Source organism: Carcharhinus amblyrhynchos, chromosome 7 (genome assembly GCF_965287045.1).
Source record: "Carcharhinus amblyrhynchos chromosome 7, sCarAmb.v2.hapA, whole genome shotgun sequence".
Taxonomy (NCBI): Eukaryota; Metazoa; Chordata; class Chondrichthyes; order Carcharhiniformes; family Carcharhinidae; genus Carcharhinus; species Carcharhinus amblyrhynchos.
Genome location: NC_137330.1, coordinates 112,244,612 through 112,263,537, shown reverse-complemented (window position 1 = coordinate 112,263,537; position 18,926 = coordinate 112,244,612). Strand labels below are relative to the sequence as shown.

Here is an 18,926-nt window from a genome sequence, read left to right as displayed (position 1 = left end):
TGTGTAATACTTTCAAAGTGTTCATAACTAGAGTTAAGAACATTAGAAATAGGAGCAGGAGTAGGCCATCTAGCCCCTCGAGCCTGCCCCGCCATTCAATAAGATCATGGCTGATCTGTCGTGGCTCAGTTCCACATTCCCGCCCTCTCCCCATAACCCTTAATCCCCTCTCTTATCAAAAACCCATCAACCCGCGTCTTAAAAATATTTAGCGAGGTAGCCTCCACCACTTCAACGGGCAGAGAATTCCAGAGATTCACCACCCTTTGAGTGAAGAAGTTCCTCCTCAACTCTGTTCTAAACCGCCCCCCCTTTATCTTGAGGCTGTGCCCCCTAGTCCTATTATCCTTTCTGAGCGGGAAGAGTCTCTCCACCTCTATCCTATCCATCCCATTCATCATCTTATACGTCTCAATGAGATCTCCCCTCATTCTTCTAAACTCTAACGAGTACAAGCCTAGTTTATTCAGCCTCTCCTCATAGCTCAACCCCCTCAACTCCGGCATCAGCCTAGTAAACCTCCTCTGCACTCCCTCCAAGGCCAAAATATCCTTGCGTAAGTATGGCGCCCAGAACTGCACACAGTACTCCAGCTGCGGCCTCACCAATGCCCTATACAGCCGCAGCAAGACCTCCCTACTTTTATATTCAATCCCCCTTGCTATGAAGGCCAGCATCCCATTCGCCTTCCTGATCACCTGCAGGCTGGGTTTTTGCGACTCATGCACAAGGACCCCGAGGTCCCTCTGCACCGTCGCCTGCTGCAGTTTTTCGCCACGTAAGTAATAATCCTTCCTACCATTATTCCTACCAAAGTGGACCACCTCACACTTGCCAACATTAAATTCCATTTGCCATTTCCTGGCCCATTCGCCCAGCCTATCTAGATCCTTCTGTAGACTCTCCACACCCTCCGCACAATTTGCCTTTCCTCCAATCTTGGTGTCATCAGCAAATTTCGACACCCTGCACTCGGTTCCCTCCTCCAGATCATCAATATAAACGGTAAATAGCTGAGGCCCCAGCACCGACCCCTGAGGCATTCAGGGTTGTGTAATGTAGTCTGTGCTTTTAACAGGCAGACACCATGTCAGACTGGAGGAAAGCTTAAAATAAATAATTGAAATGATTGTAGTTTTTCCCATGTCAAAATAAATAAATTCACTTCTCAAAAATACCTTCTCTAAATGCTGGTGTTCTGTGGCTCATTTGAATGCATCTGATGTAAACAGGATGCATCTGATGTAAACATGTTTACTGTGTAACAAGGCAGGTAGAATTAGGGATCTTCTTGTGAGGGATCCTCTTGGGACGAGTGATCAGAGTATGGTTGAATTTCTGATGCAGATGGAGGGTGAGAAAGTAGGGTCCCAAACTAGTGTCCTCAGTTTGAACAGAGGGGAGTGTGATAAGATGAGGGCGGAATCGGCTAATGTAGATTGGGGGCGCAGGTTAGTTGGTAGGACAGCTGAGGAACAGTGGAGGATTTTTCATGAGATCTTTTTCGGTACTCAGCAGAAATATATTCCGATGATAAAGAAGGACTGTAAGAGAAGGAATAACCAGCCGTGGTTATCGAAGGAAATAAAGGAGAGTATTAAATTAAAAGCTGACGCGTACAGAGTGGCTAAAAATAGTGGGGAATTAGAAGATTGGGAAAGATTTAAAAAACAACAAAGAATGACTAAGAAAGCGATAAAGAAAGGAAAGATAGAGTATGAAGCTAAACTAGCTAAATATAAAAAATGATAGTAAAAGTTTTTACAAATATATAAAGAGGAAGAGACTGGCTAGAGTGAATGTTGGACCTTTGGAGGACGAGAGGGGGGATTTAATGGTGGGTAACGAGGAAATGGCTGAGACTTTAAATAAGTTTTTTTTGTGTCGGTCTTCATGGAGGAGGACACAAATAGCTTGCCGAATATTAAAGATAGAGGGATGGTAGGAGATGAGGTCCTTAATACAATCACTGTCATTAGAGAGGTAGTGCTTGATGGACTAACGGGACTGAAGGTAGACAAGTCCCCGGGACCGGATGGAATTCTTCCCAGGATTCTAAAAGAAATGGCAGAAGTAATAGCAGATGCCTTAGTAATTATTTATCAAAATTCACTGGACTCTGGGGAAGTGTTGGAGGATTGGAAAACAGCTAATATTACGCCGCTGTTTAAAAAAGGTAGCAGACAAAAGGCAGGGAGTTATAGGCTGGTTAGCTTAACATCCGTAGTTGGAAAAATGCTAGAATCCATCATCAAAGAAGAAATAGCAAGACACCTAGAAAAGAATGGTTTGATCAAGCAGATGCAGCACTGATTTGTGAAGGGGAAGTTGTGTTTAACGAATTTACAGGATTTCTATGAAGATGTGACTAGTGCGGTAGACAGAGGGGAACCAGTGGATGTGTTGTTTTTAGATTTCCAGAAGGCGTTCGATAAGGTGCCTCACAAAAGGTTGCTGCAGAAGGTTAGGGTACACGGAGTTGGGGGTGAGGTGTTAGCATGGATTGAGGATTGGTTATCTAACAGGAAGCAGAGAGTTGGAATCAATGGATGCTTTTCTGGCTGGCAGTTGGTGACTAGTGGAGTGCCACAGGGATCGGTGCTGGGGCCTCAACAATTTACCATTTACATAGACGATCTGGAGGAGGGGGCTAAGTGTAGGGTAACAAAATTTGCTGATGACACAAAGATGAGTGGAAAAGCGAATTGCGTGGAGGGTGTGGAAAGTCTACACAGAGATCTGGATAGGCTGAGTGAGTGGGCAAGGACCTGGCAGATGGAGTATAACGTTAGCAAATGTGAGGTTATCCACTTTGGTAGAAGTAATAGTAGGAGGGATTATTATTTAAAGGGTGAAAAGCTGCAGCATGCTACAGTGCTGAGGGACCTGGGGGTCCTTGTGCACGAATTGCAAAAACTCAGTCTGCAGGTGCAGCAGGTGATCAAGAAGGCGAATGGAATGTTGGCCTTTATAGCGAGGGGGATAGAATATAAAAGCAGGGAGGTCTTGCTGCAACTGTACAAGGCACTGGTGAGGCCGCAACTGGAGTACTGTGTGCAGTTTTGGTCCCCTTATTTGCGAAAAAGTATATTGTCTTGGAGGGAGTACAGAGGAGGTTCACCAGGCTGATACTGGGGATGAGGGGGTTAGCTTATGAAGAGAGATTGAATAGACTGGGCCTGTACTTGTTAGAGTTTAGAAGGCTGAGGGGGGATCTTATAGAGCCTTACAAGATAATGAAGGGGCTGGATAGGGTAGAGGTAGAGAGATTCTTTCCACTTAGAAAGGAAAACAGAACTAGAGGGCACAGCGTCAAAATAAGAGTGGGGGGGAGCAGTTTAGAACGGAGTTGAGGAAGAACTTCTTCACTCAAAGGGTGGTGAATCTCTGGAATTCTCTGCCCATTGAAGTGGTGGAGGCTACCTCATTGAATATATTTAAGTTAAAGTTAGATGGATTTCTGATAGACAAGGGTATTAAGGGTTATGGGGAGAAAGCGGGAAAGTGGAACTGATCCACTTCAGATCAGCCATGATCTTATTGAATGGCAGGATGGGCTCGAAGGACTAGATGGCCTACTCCTGCTCCTAGTTCTCATGTTCTTATGTTAGGAAGCAATAAACTTGAACAGTTTTAATCTAACTCAACTTGATATTAATTATTGAAATTCACTGTATATTAAAGATATAAGCTGTATTTTTGTACTGCCTATATATATGATGTTACAACATAGATCAGAGTAGCCAGTAGTTAAAATGTTGGAATTGAGACCCATTTGTATGTGAGTTTGAACCATAGTCCTGCTGCAATTTCAGTTGTGAACCAGAGTGGTTTCATTAATCCAGCATACTCTCCTTATTGATGTGTTAATTCTCTTCCTGATATGCATAACTGGTTAGATTTTGAGAGAATGTTGGAGGCAGATTTCATTTGTGGTTTTCAAAACTGTATTGGGTATTTATCTGAAGAGGGAAGGTTTGCACAGCGATGGGGAAAAGGCAGGGAAGTGGAACTGAGTACCTGTTACAAAGATTTGGCACAGCCATCAATGGCTTCATTCTCTGCTGTAACTGTTCTGTTGATTCTGTGATGTTTAAACCCTTTAACCTTGTGCCTACCGAGTTCTGTAATCTCTTCCAATCCTACAACCCTGCCTTAACCCAAGAACTCCCCATTCCAGCAGTTTTATGGAGAAATTTTTATTTCTGCATAAGATAAATGACAGGTGATAAGAAATTTCCATTCTATACATTGCCATAGAGAACATGAGCAAGTTTGTAAAATCTGAACCTGTCTAAAACCTGTCAACATATCAGGATAAATGAAAACAGAAAACTGGTGAATATTTCTGATTACAAGCCTGATATGAGGTAGGGACTGTTTAGTCACAATGCTTCAGCAAGCCATCATGCTGTGAGGACGTCTTGATGGCCCAGCTGGCCTTTTCCTGCCATTCAGCTTTGTTCATTCCTGAGATGTAACTTTAGCTGTGCAGTTATCGAACAATCCTGCACAAAACCTGAAATAAAAACCCAAGAGGAAATCCAAGACTTGCATTGGCGGGAACATTTGAATTTCCAACACCAAGATAATATATTGTGATTAGTTTTGAGCAGTTTGTATCCCTTTACAATTGTTTGGTTTTGAGATTAAAAATACGATATTTGGGTATTCAATAGACAGCTAGATTATTTGAACCGGCTGGCTAAGATCCAAGCCCCAATCTCTCCTCTTCAACCCCCTACTCAGATATAGACAACTCCTTCAGACGTAGTATAAACAACACTGCAAACCACCTAATTTCCTACCCTTTCACCTGAGGAAACTTTCACTCCAACCGTCTCAATTCATTCTGCTGTTCTTTAGCATCGCCTGGTTATTTTCACCGCTGCCAGTTGCTCAATGACACTTGATGATCTTCTCCAACCCATTCAGCTGGTGCTCTGTTTTTCACCGTTACACTATCTGCTATTTCAAACTACCACTCTTCTCTCTCCAAATCAGCATTCAGACCCTAATACTCTTCTACCCCTCCCGATATTGTGAAGCACTTTCTCCTTTTTTTGCCTTCCCCTGTAGCGCTGTCCATCCCTTCCCCTTTCCTTCAGTGTCATCTATTCTCCCTTTCTTCAGTGCCACTCCTACCTCAGTGCTGCTGTGAAGTGATTCTGCCTGTGAGATACTTTAATGAATAGTCATTCCCAAGAATTCTTAGTTACAGTATGAGGCAGTCAGAATCGCCACAAGCCAATCTTGCGTAGGAATGCAATAGGAACTTGCTCTGAGTTGATTTTGGCCCTATACCTTGATACATAGATCAACCACCTGTCCCTTCAACTACTTCAAAACACTAAATGTTACATGATAGCTGGTAGTAGTCTTGAATTTAGAGATTCGGTTAACTTTTACATCTAAGATGTTTCTATTAAAAGAAAAAAATAGTTTTTGTTTAAAGAAGCAATTCAGCTTTCTTTGAACTGGTGGCATGGATGAAAGCTAAACCTTGTTGAGCTAGTTTGTGAAAGGCTGTGCTCATTTCATACACATGAGATTACCATATTAAGACCTTGATCTATCTATTTATGAGCTCTGTTATTCTACATTGCCCTCTGATGTCAGTGACAGAGAATGTCATGGGAAGGGAGCACAGCCGGATGGCTGGCACCCAGGCCTCTGCTGATGATGCTGTAGAGTCAGCTGCTGAGAAATGTATTCGAATGCTTTGGGGTTGCCTCCTCCCTCCAACTTTAGCCTGCCCCTTTCCAGCGGAAATGGACAAGGTTCGGCTCAATATCAAGAATTAGCTCATTAGACAGGTAATGGAACGGGTGGACTTGGAGCAATTGATCATCATATTCTGATTGTCTAATTTCAAGAAGAAATTAGATATAGCTCTTGGGGCTAAAGGGATCAAGGGATATGGGGGAAAGGACAGTCAGAATATTGAATTTGATGATCAGCCATAATCAAAGTGAATGGCAGAGCAGGCTTGAAGGGCCAAATTGCTTACTTCTGCTTCTGGTTTCATGAGGTGCGTGCATTATTAATTTCTCAAGATATGCATCCTATGCTTTTTTTGACCTGAAGAATATTTGAAAAAAATACATTTCAAAGGTTAAATTTGTTTGATTACATGTCCAACTCAGCAGCATTTGAATTTGGCACGCATGTGTTACTAACATCAACCTTTTTGGTTTTAAAATGAAGGCTACTAGATCATTTTTTTTGTGTGGTTGTGCTGCCTCTTAGAGTGCTAATATTAGCAGACCAAAAAAAAGCATTCATAGTTTCACCCAGTCACTTCAATATTCTGGGACTCTAAAGCCAACCAAAAAAACCCACCCTTTTCAGTTCCCCTCCAACAGGTCAGGGATAGATTGTAGGAGGTTATCTCAAAACATGAAGTGATTGAAGAGCAGTCCGGTAAGATAAAGAAAGCTATGACTCTCATAACTTTTTAGCGAAGCTATGCAAATATAAGGAATACAAAAACTTACAGCAGAGAAGGGCTGTGATTCTCCTAATTTATTAGTGCAGCAGGCCAGGAGATTTCAGCAGCGTGATCTGTGCTGGGTGTCCATCCCCGAGCGCCTATCCCAACATCAGATTCAGCGACCGGGGTGGGACTGTAGATTGGGGTGGGGTTAGGGAGCCACTGATCGGGTCATAACCATGGGCAGCTGGAGGGTCAGCAATCAAGCTAGCCAGCAATTGACAGACCGTCAGTGTGGGGACACTGCACATGCGCCGATCTCGGCATTGACAGATTAGCAAATGTACGGTGCCTCTCCTGTGGAAATAGGCCCTGCCCCCTAGTTTTTAACAATATTCACAAGATGGCCTCTGCAGTGCACAAAATGTGAGATTCTTCTCTGAACTCCTACTGAAAAAACCAGGGTGAATTACTCCAGTTTTCACACAAATTCGACATTTAGAATTCTTTTGGGAGAATTCCGGTCAAGGAGGCCAATAATGGTTCTTTTAAGGAACAGTCCAACTTAGTCGTTCTTCCTTGGGGGGAGACAATGGCATAGTAGTATTACAATTGGACTGGTACTGCTCTGGAGACCCAAGTTCAAATCCCAGGTAGTGAAATTTGAATTCAATATTTAATGATCACTCTTGTGGATTGTCATAAAAACCCATTGCTTCATTAATGTCCATTGGTGAAGGAAATCTGCCATCCTTGCCTGGCCTGGCCTACCCTACATTTGACTCAACCCATAGAAATGTGATGTACTCTTTAGGGATGGGCAATACATGCTGGCCATTGAATGAATAAAAACCATAATCTTGCAAATTAGTACTCTTCAGATACATGGTTAGTTGCCTTTTGAAAATTCTTATTTAATCTCATTCCGTCACACTTTTGGGTAGCGTTCCTGATTTTAATCATCTTGTGTGAAAAAACTTTTCCTCATTTTAAGCTTTTTTTTTAATTTTAAAGCTGTGACCTCAGGTTAGTGACCCACTTGCCAGAGGAAATGGAGCAAGTAGCAGATGATCAAAATCTCTGTTTTGAATACCTCAGTGGTTTCCCTTTAACCTTTGCTCTAAAGAAAACAATCTTGTCCTCTCCAATTTCTCCACATTACAAACGGAGAAATTTGAATTTGATACACTTAGGAGAGAGTTACCCTGAGAACCCTACAAAAGATAAAAGGCAGCTGTTGTCCAACATTTCAAGGGCAATTAGGAAAGGGTAACAATGCCTTGCCAGCTTTCCATATTCTACCCTCTTTAAACTTGAGGTCATCCAATACTTTGCCTGTGTCCTAAATCTTATCAAGTGCCTTGGAGCTTGCTGACTGACTTTCATTGGTTCCCAGTCAAGCAAGATCTTGATTTTGAAAATTCTTACCCTTGTTTTCAAATCCCTTCTTGGCCTAGCCACTCCCTGCCTCTAATCACCTGCAGTTCCACAACCTTCTGATACATCTGTGCTCCTTTTATTCCAGTCTCCTGAGCATCCTCACTTTCAATCGTTCCACCATTGATGGCTAAACTTTGTTGTTGCGGCCTCAGGCTTTTGAATTCCTCCACTAGCTTGATTTCTCTACTATCTGCCCCTATGGCTGAGCTTTTGGCCATCTGCCTTAATACCTTCTATGTGATTCGTTAATGCTTGTGCAAAGTGTCCTGGCATGCCTCATCATATTAAGGCACTACGTAAATACAATTTGTGTGTGTACGCAAGCAAAACCTTCATTTATTTTAAAGATCTCTATTAGATCAGTCTTCTCCCAGTACGTTCATCCTATCCTGACAGGAATAACTTCTCACATCTGGTATCATCCTTGTTACTGTTTTTCACCTCTAGTGCCTCTATCCTTCCTGAACAGAACTGTGCATTGTACTCCAAGCGTGGTCTAACTAAGATTCAATGCACCATATGAAGCAACATTCCTTTTCAGTTCAATCCCTCTAGAAATAAACACTAGTACTTTGTTTGCTTTTTATGGCTGTATTGAACTGTTTTGCTGCTTTTTCCCAGATGCTTTTGTTCCTCTACCTTTATTTCAATTATTTTCCAAGTAATATATGACCACCTTAGTTTTCTTGCTAAACTCATTCTTTAGTGAATGAAAATTATTTTTTTTCTTTGACAGTGGTCTCTTTGTTGTTGTGATAGGATGGTTTTTGGGTTCTGCATGAATACCTCTTTAAAAAAAAGGCAGGCAATGACAACATTTCTCAAGTTGTTGCTAGTCTTGACATTAGTACACTAAACTAGGCCCAATTCCAGTTGAAAAGTGCTGACTCCCTCTTTCCAAACTTGTAATACTATACTATAAAAATCCTTACCACAAAACACGGCAACTGATTTCGTACATTTGTTGCAGCATTTGCATATTCTGATTAAGGTCTTTCTTGTTCCCCACTGGATATACAAAAGTCATTACATTAGTAATACGTGCTGGCATGAAAGAACAAAAAGGTTCTTTCAATCCAATGTGAATGGGTACAGATTTGCATACAGAATGCTGGAAGTATTGCAGGATTTGGGGCTCTGAGTTCACATTGTTTCAGTCTATGAACTAAATATATTTTTTACAGTATGCTTGAATTTTCTATTAGTTCCACATCCAGTTACTACAGAAATCAATACTAAAAAGGCATATCAAGTGACTTTGGTTTGATTCAGTTATTGATGCTAAGTTTTTGAATACAGTAAAATTGTGATGAGTCTAACTAGAATGACACAGGATTCCAGTTATGTTGAAGTCGCCAACCACTGGCAGAATTGCAAATCCCATACTACGATCCCACAAAATTCCGCACTGGTAAATGTGAAATGGTCTACAAGTCTTGTCTAAACTTGTCACATGGCCATCCTGACTAATCAGCAGAGTTAGACCACATAAAGCACTACGCAAACCATCACTTGAGAGATCTCCCTGTGGAAGGATCTGAGAGAAAGTTAAAAGTTTAGTGATTGGAGAGAAGGTAAAGTTCACACAGCAAGTGGGAATTCGTGGTGTGAAACAAAGTAGACACTGAAGCATGTGTTGTCTGGATTGACAAGGTGCACTCTTTCGTGCATGCCCAAATTCAGCATATTAACAGAAACAGATTGTAGAGTTTTTCCAGTGCTGACTTCTGACATTCTTCAATGAAAACGTCTGGTGTTTTACAAGGTTAGCTGTTGTAAGATGTGAACAAACTAAATAAAGACTTTTTCACACACTTAGAGTGTTTTCATTTAGCATTTGGAGCTATTATTTTTGAAATGGATTGCATTTACAGATATCTGGTTACATAGTGATGCATCCATGTGGAGTGTGGCCTCAGAAGCTCCAGTCAATTTAAAGGCCAATCCTCTGGTTTCAAGTCATTGGGATTTTTAGTTTTATTCTTATTTATTTTTAGTTTTATTGAGCTATGAGGAGAGGCTGAATAAACTAGGCTTGTACTCGTTAGAGTTTAGAAGAATGAGGGGAGATCTCATTGAGACGTATAAGATGATGAATGGGATGGATAGGATAGAGGTGGAGAGACTCTTCCCGCTCAAAAAAGACAGTAGGACTAGGGGGCACAGCCTCAAGATAAAGGGGAGGCGGTTTAGAACGGAGTTGAGGAGGAACTTCTTCACTCAAAGGGTGGTGAATCTCTGGAATTCTCTGCCCGTTGAAGTGGTGGAGGCTGCCTCGCTAAATATTTTTAAGAAGCGGGTTGATGGGTTTTTGATAAGAGAGGGGATTAAGGGTTATGGGGAGAGGGCGGGAAAGTGGAACTGAGCCACAACAGATCAGCCATGATCTTATTGAATGGCGGGGCAGGCTCGAAGGGCTAGATGGCCTACTCCTGCTCCTATTTCTTATGTTCTTATGTTCTTACTCATTTTACAGGATGTGGGCATCACTGGCTAAGCCAGCATTTATTGCCCATCCCTAGTTGCTCTTTAGAAGGTGATGGTGTGCTGCCTTCTTGAACAAGCTGCAGCATGCTGCGGTGCAGAGGGACCTGGGGGTCCTTGTGCATGAGTCGCAAAAACCCAGCCTACGGTGTAGCAGGTGGTCAGGAAGGCAAATGGGATGCTGGCCTTCATAGCGAGGGGGATTGAATATAAAAGTAGGGAGGTCTTGCTGCAACTGTACAGGGCACTGGTGAGGCCGCAGCTGGAGTACTGTGTGCAGTTTTGGTCGCCGCACTTGCGCAAGGATATTTTGGCCTTGGTGGGAGTGCAGAGGAGGTTCACTAGGCTGATACCGGAGTTGAGGGGGTTGAGCTATGAGGAGAGGCTGAATAGACTGCGCTTGCACTCGTTAGAGTTTAGAAGGATGAGGGGAGATCTCATTGAGACGTATAAGATGATGAAAGGGATGGATAGGGTAGAGGTGGAGAGGTTCTTCCCACTCAAAGGACAGCAGGACTAGAGGGCACAGCCTCAAGATAAGGGGGGGGGGGGCAGTTTAGAACAGAGTTGAGGAGGAACTTCTTCACTCAAGGGGTGGTGAATCTCTGGAATTCTCTGCCCGTTGAAGTGGTGGAGGCTACCTCGCTAAATATATTTATGACGCGGGTAGATAGGTTTTTGGTAGGCAGGGGGATTAGGGGTTGTGGGGAGAAAGTGGAACTGAGCCACTTCAGATCAGCCATGATCTTATTGAATGGCGGGGCAGGCTCGAAGGGCTAGATGGCCTACTCCTGCTCCTATTTCTTATGTTCTAACTACAAACCCTGAAGTGTAGGTACATCCAAACTCTAGTTCAGGAGGGATCTCCAGTAGTTTGACCCAACGACAGTGAAGGAAAGGCGATATATTTCCACGTCAGGGTGGTGAGTGACTTGGAGGGGAACCTCCAGGTGGTGATGATCTGACGTGTCTGCTGCTCTTGTATTTCTAGATGGTAGTAGATGGCAAAGAACAAAAACAGCCCGGGAAACAGGCCCTTTGGCCCAACAAGCCCGCGCCGCCATCTTAACACCACCAGTCCCCCCCCTCCACCCATGACCCTCATCTAATGTTTTATGGCCATCCACATTGAGGGAAACTAATTTAGGGACAATTTATTACTGCCAATCAGCCTAATAGCACATCTTTGAGGTGTGGGAGGAAACCGGAGCACCCGGAGAAAACCCACGCAAGCACTGGGAGAATGCGCAAACTCCCACAGACACTGGCCCAAATCCATGTGTCTGCACAGCAATCAGTGATAGTCACTGAGCTGTCGTCTTGCCCAGTATCTGGTCCAGTTTAAGCACACACTAACAACATGAAGCACTAGGTCAATCTCAAACAACCAAGAGCAGCCCAAGTACGACCCATCGCGTGTATGCCCCTCGTTGGACACAAGGTGGACCGACTTAAAACCTGTGAATGAAAAAGAGAAAAAAAACATTATTATTGTACTATATCCATTTACCTTACCAGGGACGCCCCAATGCTAATGACCCTTATTTAAAACAATCTCCTATATCCACCCATCTCCAACCCACTCATGTGCCTGTCTAAGTTACTCTTAAACAACTCTAGCATGCTTGCCTCCACCACCTTACTTGGCAGAGCATTCCATACCCCCACTACCCTCTGTGTGAAAAACCTCCCTCTAATGTCCGTGTTATACCTCTCCCCCCTCACCTTAAGCCCATGGCCCCTTGTCCTGTGTGTCTCTATCATAGGAAATAGCTTACCTCTGTTTACTCTATCTATACCCTTCATAATCTTATATACCTCTATTAGATCCCCCCTCAGTCGCCGACTTTCAAGGGAAAACAGCCCCAATTTATTCAATCTCTCCTCATACCCCAGTCCTTCCATACTGGGCAACATCCTGGTAAACCTCCTCTGCACTCTCTCCAGAGTCTCCACGTCCTTCCGGTAGTAAGGCGGCCAGAACTGGACTCAGTACTCTAAATGCGGCCTAACCAATGTTCTGTACAACTGCAACATTAGACTCCAGCTCTTATATTCTATACCCCTTCCTATAAAGGCTAACATACCATAGGCTTTCTTCACCACACTCTCCACTTGCACTGCCACCTTCAAAGACTTGTGCACTTGCATCCCCAGGTCTTGCTGCGATTCTATACTCCTTATGGGCTTACCCTTTATCATATAACTCCCCCCTACATTATTCCGGCCAAAATGCATCACCTCACATTTAGAACATAGAACACTACAGCGCAGAACAGGCCCTTCGGCCCACGATGTTGCGCCGACCAGTTAAAAAAAACAATGACCCTCTAACCTAAACCAATCCCTTTTCATCCATAAACCTATCCACGGATCTCTTAAACGCCCCCAAACTAGGCGCATTTACAACTGCAGCAGGCAGGGCATTCCAATCCCTCACCACCCTCTGGGTAAAGAACCTACCCCTGACATCCGTCCTATAACTACCCCCCCTTAATTTAAAGCCATGTCCCCTCGTGCTAGCTTTCTCCATCCGAGGAAAAAGGCTATCACTATCCACCCTATCTAAACCTCTAATCATCTTATATGTTTCAATAAGATCCCCTCTTAGCCGCCTTCTTTCTAGCGAAAACAACCCCAAATCCCTCAGTCTCTCCTCATAGAACCTCCCCTCCATACCAGGCAACATCCTGGTAAACCTCCTCTGCACCCTCTCCAAAGCCTCCACATCCTTCCTATAATGTGGGGACCAGAACTGCACACAATACTCCAAGTGCGGCCGCACCAGAGTTGTGTACAGTTGCAACATGACGCTGCGACTCCTAAATTCAATCCCCCTACCAATAAACGCCAAGACACCGTATGCCTTCTTAACAACCTTATCTACTTGATTCCCAACTTTCAGGGATCTATGTACACATACACCTAGATCCCTGAAAGTTTATCCGGATTAAACTCCATTTGCCATGTGTCTGCCCAATATACCAGCCTATCAATATCCCGTTGTATTGCCAGACACTGCTCCTCACTGCCCGCCAATCCAGCCATCTTGGTGTCATCAGCAAATTTGCTGATCACACCACCTACTCCCTCTTCCAAATCATTTATATGCACTACAAAGAGAAGAGGTCCCAGTACTGAGCCCTGCGGCACACCACTAGTGACTGACCTCCAGCTAGAAAAGGACCCCTCCACTACTACTCTCTGACTCTTCTTTGCAAGCCAGTTCTCTACCCATCTAGATACCTGGCGACATATCCCATGAGCTTTAATCTTCTCTACCAATCTACCATGAGGGACTTTGTCAAATGCCTTACTGAAATCCATATAGACGATATCAACGGTTCGTCCTTTGTTGACCGTTTTTGTCACCTCCTCAAAAAATTCTACCAGATTCGTAAGGCAAGACTTCCTCTTTACAAAGCCATGCTGCATATCCTTAATCAGATTGCAACGCTCCAAGTGCTCACACATCCTATGCAGTGGTCATGAGTTTTAGAAGGTTGCTGCCTAAGGAACTTTTGCGAGTTCCTGTGCTGCATCTTGTAGATGGTATATACTGCTCCCAGTGTTCATCGATGGTGGAAAGATTGAATATTTGTGAAAAGAGTAGCAATCAAGCAAGCTTTTTGTCTTTGATGATCGAGCTTCTTGAATGTTGTTGGAGTTGCATTCATTCAGGCAATTGGAGAGTATTTCATTACACTCCTGACGTATAGGAAGCATAGTTAATAAGTTTGCAGATGTCATTGTTATTTGTTATTTATATTAATGATTTAGATGAGAATATAGAGGGCATAGTTAATAAGTTTGCAAATGACACCAAGATTGGTGGCATAGTGGACAGTGAAGAAAGTTATCTCCAATTGCAATGGGATCTTGATCAGTTGGGCCAGTGGGCTGATGAATGGCAGATGGACTTTAATTTAGACAAATGCGAGGGTGATGCATTTTGGTAGATTGAACCAGGGCAGGACTTACTCAGTTAATGGTAGGGCACTGGGGAGAGTTACGGAACAAAGAGATCTTGGGGTACATGTTCATAGTTCCTTGAAAGTAGAGTCATAGGTGGACAGAGTGGTGAAGAAGGCGTTCGGCATGCTTGGTTTCATCTGTCAGAACATTGAATGTTCTGGAATGTCTTGTTGAAGTTGTACAAGAATTGGTAAGGCCACACTTAGAATACTGTGTGCAGTTCTGGTCACCCTATTTTAGAAAGGATATTATTAAACTAGAAAGAGTGCAGAAGAGATTTACTAGGATGCTATCAGGAGTTGATGGATTGAGTTATAAGAAGAGGCTGAATAGATTGGGACTTTTTTCTCTGGAGCATAGGAAGCTGAGGGGTGATCTTATAGAGGTCAGTAAAATAACGAGGGGCACAGATCAGCTAGATAGTCAATATCTTTTCCCACAGGTAGGGAAATCTAAAACTAGAGGGCATAGGTTTAAGGTGAGAGGGGAGAGATACAAAAGTGTCCAGAGGGGGGTAATTTTTTCACACAGGGTGGTGAGTGTCTGGAACAAGCTGCCAGAAGTGGTGGTAGAGGCGGGTACAATTTTGTCTTTTAAAAAGCATTTAGAAAGTTACATGGGTATGATAGGTATAGAGGGATATGGGCAAAATGTGGGCAATTAGGATTATCTTAGGGGTTTTAAAGAGAGAGCAGCATGGACAAGTTGGGCTGAAGGGCCTGTTTCCATGCTGTAAACCTCTATGACTCTATACCTTAGATGGTGGACAGGAGTAGGGGGGGATTGCTCTTTGACCTTCTCTGTCTGCAGTAGTTATACGGATAGTCCACCCCCAGGAAGTTGATAGTTGTTTATTAGTCCTGAGTAGGCTTACATTAACACTGCAATGAAGTTACTATGAAAATTCCCTAGTCACCACATTCTAACACTTGTTCGGGTACACTGAGGGAGAAATTAACATGGCCAATGAGCCTAACCAGCACAGCTTTAAACTGTGGGAGGAAACTGAAGCACCTGGAAGAAACCCACGCAGATGCAAGAGAATGTGCAAACTTCACACACACTGTGGACCCAAGCCAGGAATTGAACCTGTGTCTGAGAGGCAGCAGTGCTAACCGTTGTGCCACTGTGGGGAATTCAGCGATGGTAATGCTGTCAAAGGGTGATGGTTACATCCTTTCTTGTTGGGGTTGGTCATTGCCTATCACTCGTGTGGCACAAATGTTTCTTGCCGCTTGGATATTGTCCAAGTCTTGCTACAGTTGAATATACTGTCCAATTTTCTGGGCTTGGATTGTGTGCATTCTCATAATGGGCAATATTGCGATGCCCTATGTGAGATAACATGGTTATGAAACAATTGATCGCTACTTCCTGCACCATGGAACAGTCAAATGGAGTTTGTAGCAATGTGTTCCTGATCTCAGCCAGATTGACAAATGATGCCATCCCTCACAGGGTTTGGGGTGGATAACTTAAACTTGATTTCCCTTTTTGAAAAAAACTATTATTTGCATAGGTAAGAGGCGTTTTAATATCAAGCTCTGGAAGACATTCACAGACTGCTTCAACTGTCTGCCAATTGCAGCCATTGTGGATGAGAAGATTTTCTGCTGTCATGGAGGTGAGTTTCTGTGACTTTATCATTGCTTTCTCTCTTCGTTCAAGTGTCAGTTTTGCCTCATGTTGAACTATGGTCATTTCAAACTATTTTAATCGCCAGTGTTGGAAACTCCTCAGTTGTAGTGAAGGTAAAAGCACAAGAGTTAGTGAAAGATTTGATGTTTCCAATTGTGTAACTACATTGCTGTGACTGGGGGCTAATTCTTTAGGCACCTAATGCCTAAAGAATTAGACCCCAGTCACAGCAATGTAGGACGAGCACAGGCAATTTAGCCCATAGCTTTTAGGAAGCTTACTCTCTTCGCAGCATCATCCCATTACATTTCCTAATCCTTTTCGTTTCCACTGCTACACATAGCAGATTATTGCAAATGTAGCACTCTTGTGATAAATGTGATGTGATTTTTTTTTTAATTTAACATTCTCAGGAACTATAATGACTTATTACATTTAGACTTTGCCTAATTTATTTTCAATTAGGTTATAACATTTTAAAATCTGTTCAACATTAATGCATCTCAAGCAGCTGAAGAATTGAAAGCTCCATTAATATTTTAAAAATGAATTATTTCCAAGAGCTGAGAAGGAAAATCTTGAAATTACTAAATTGTAGTAGATTTTTTGATTTGATTTACTATTGTCATGTGTTAACACACAGTGGTAAGTATTGTTTCTTGCTTGCTATAAAGAGCATACCGTTCATAGAGAAGGAAACAAGAGTGTGCAAATTGTAGTGTTACAGTCATAGCTAGCTGCGAAGATGCTGCGAAGAGAGAAAGAACAACTTAATGCGTGGTAGGTCCATTCAAAAGTCTGATGGCAGCAGGGAAAAAGCTGTTCTTCGTTCAATTGGTATATGACCTCAGACTTTTGTATCTTTTTTCCCAATGGAAGGAGGTGGAAGAGAGAATGTCTGGGGTGCGTGGAGCCCTTAATTATACTGATTGCTTGGCCGAGATAGCTGTAAGTGTAGAGAGAGTTACTGGATGGGAAACTAGTTTGAGTGATGGATTGGGCTACATTCACAACCTTTTGTAGTTTCTTGTGGTCTTGGGCAGCAGGGGTCATACCAAGCAGTGATACAGCCAGAAAGAATGCTTTCTATGGTGCATCAGTAAAAGCTGGTGAGAGTCATAACTGATGTGCCGAATTTTCTTAGTCTTCTGAGATTTCATTTAGCTAGAACAGGTCTGTATAGGCACATAGTTACAGTCAATTTATAAATGAAGCGACTTTTTAAACCATTGCTAGAGAATTTTATTTATTTAACTGCAGTTTCCTTGGCATGCAGCTTGATTTATCCAGGTGGAGTGAGAAAAGTAGGTTAATGTATACATAAAATAGTCAGCAAACTGGGGTAGAGAGTTTGATTGAACTTGGATATAAAGCATGTTGCACTCAGCAAACAATTTTAAGTCTTCCATGTGCAAATGCCACACTGAGCAAATGATCTGTATAACAGTGGTAACTAGACAGACATTAAGCAGCCAAAGGTCACAAGTGAAAACCTATGGGTGGCAAAGACAGATAAAAAGTTTATTGGTTGTAAATATGCTAATATTAGTGATATTACTGGTAGCTCTCTGAGGGGCAATTGGAATAGAAAGTTCGAGCTGTGAGGAGAGACTGGCTAGGCTGGGACCGTTTTTCCCTGAAGCAGAGGCGGCTGAGAGGGGATCTGACAGAGACATGTAAGATAAGATTGATGGTAAGAATCTTTTCTCTATGGCAGAAGTATCTTAATTCCAGGGGGCTTAGGTTTAAGGTGAGGAGCAAGTGGTTTAGAGGGGATCTGAGGAAAAACAATTTCACCAGAAGGTTTGGAAATATGAAACCTGTTGCCTGAGAGGGCGATGGAGACCAGCACTTTCGTAACATTTAAGAAGCATCCAGATGAGCATTTAAATCGCCAAGACATAGTAGTCTGTGGATAGAGTACTGGTAAATGGGATTAATACAGGTTGGTATTTGATGGTCAGCATGGACATTGGCCAAAGGACCTGTTTCTGTGCCGCATGACTGCAACTGCTTATTTAATACAAAGCACAATCTATATATGATCCTATATACTATAGGAGGAAAAGAAAGAGAATTCCATAGTCTTGAGATATTAGGAAGTAGTTTGATTATATTGCTGAATCACATTCAACATAGTGAAGTGTCCAACACATGTTATTTCCACTAGGAGCCTTATTTAACTCTTATTAATCTGCTGTTTTCCTTTTTGTAGGACTGTCACCAGATTTGCAATCAATGGAACAGATTCGCAGAATCATGAGACCAACAGATGTTCCTGACACAGGTAAAGCCTGTCAAAGATCTCAGTGCAGCCTTCAGTATTTTGTTGTGTTGAATATTTCAGTGTGTTCTGAGAGCCATTTTGCCAAGGATTGAGCACGCATGTGAATGTGGTAGACTGATTTCAGAAACAATTATTTATGTTCACATGACAGCTTAACTTTGTGCTATTCGAACTAAGTGATAAGTACTTACCTTCACTCAGTACCAGAGAAAACAATTTGCTACATGACTTGCATGATGCAAAAGCAAACGTCTTCATGTGCATGGCAAAAGTAGTGTCCTCAAAAATGTATTTAAAAATAAGCACACTAATCTGCAATTTGACCAACTTTGAGGTGAAGACTAAATAATATGATAAATATAGCCATCAAAACACTATACAAATTGTTCAATATCATTATCTTCATCAGGATTGAATTAGCACAAACATCCTCTCTCTTGGCATTGATGTTTAGCTTAGGTTTGAACAACCTTTTTAATTCTGTGTATTCGAAGTATAATGTAAGGCACATGTGATAAATTTGATGACAGGTATTTACAATTTTAGTCTTTTCAAACAGTGAACTCTACATTTCACTTGAATTGAAATCTTTTTCCCCTGCTGTTCACAATATACATTCATGAGTTGGACGAAGGAATTGAATACAATATCTCCAAATTTGCAGAAGAC

General features: G+C 42.4%; 1 protein-coding gene across 1 annotated transcript in view; it reads left to right on the top strand.

Annotated features, from left to right (window-relative positions):
• Nucleotides 1-18,926, top strand: part of LOC145345219 (serine/threonine-protein phosphatase PP1-beta catalytic subunit) — a 116,574-nt gene that overhangs the window by 84,671 nt on the left and 12,977 nt on the right. Inside the window, exons 4-5 of the mRNA XM_080192968.1 lie at nt 15,852-15,956; nt 18,186-18,257. Coding sequence (XP_080049094.1) covers nt 15,852-15,956; nt 18,186-18,257 — 177 coding nt within the window. The remainder of the gene's footprint in view (nt 1-15,851; nt 15,957-18,185; nt 18,258-18,926) is intronic.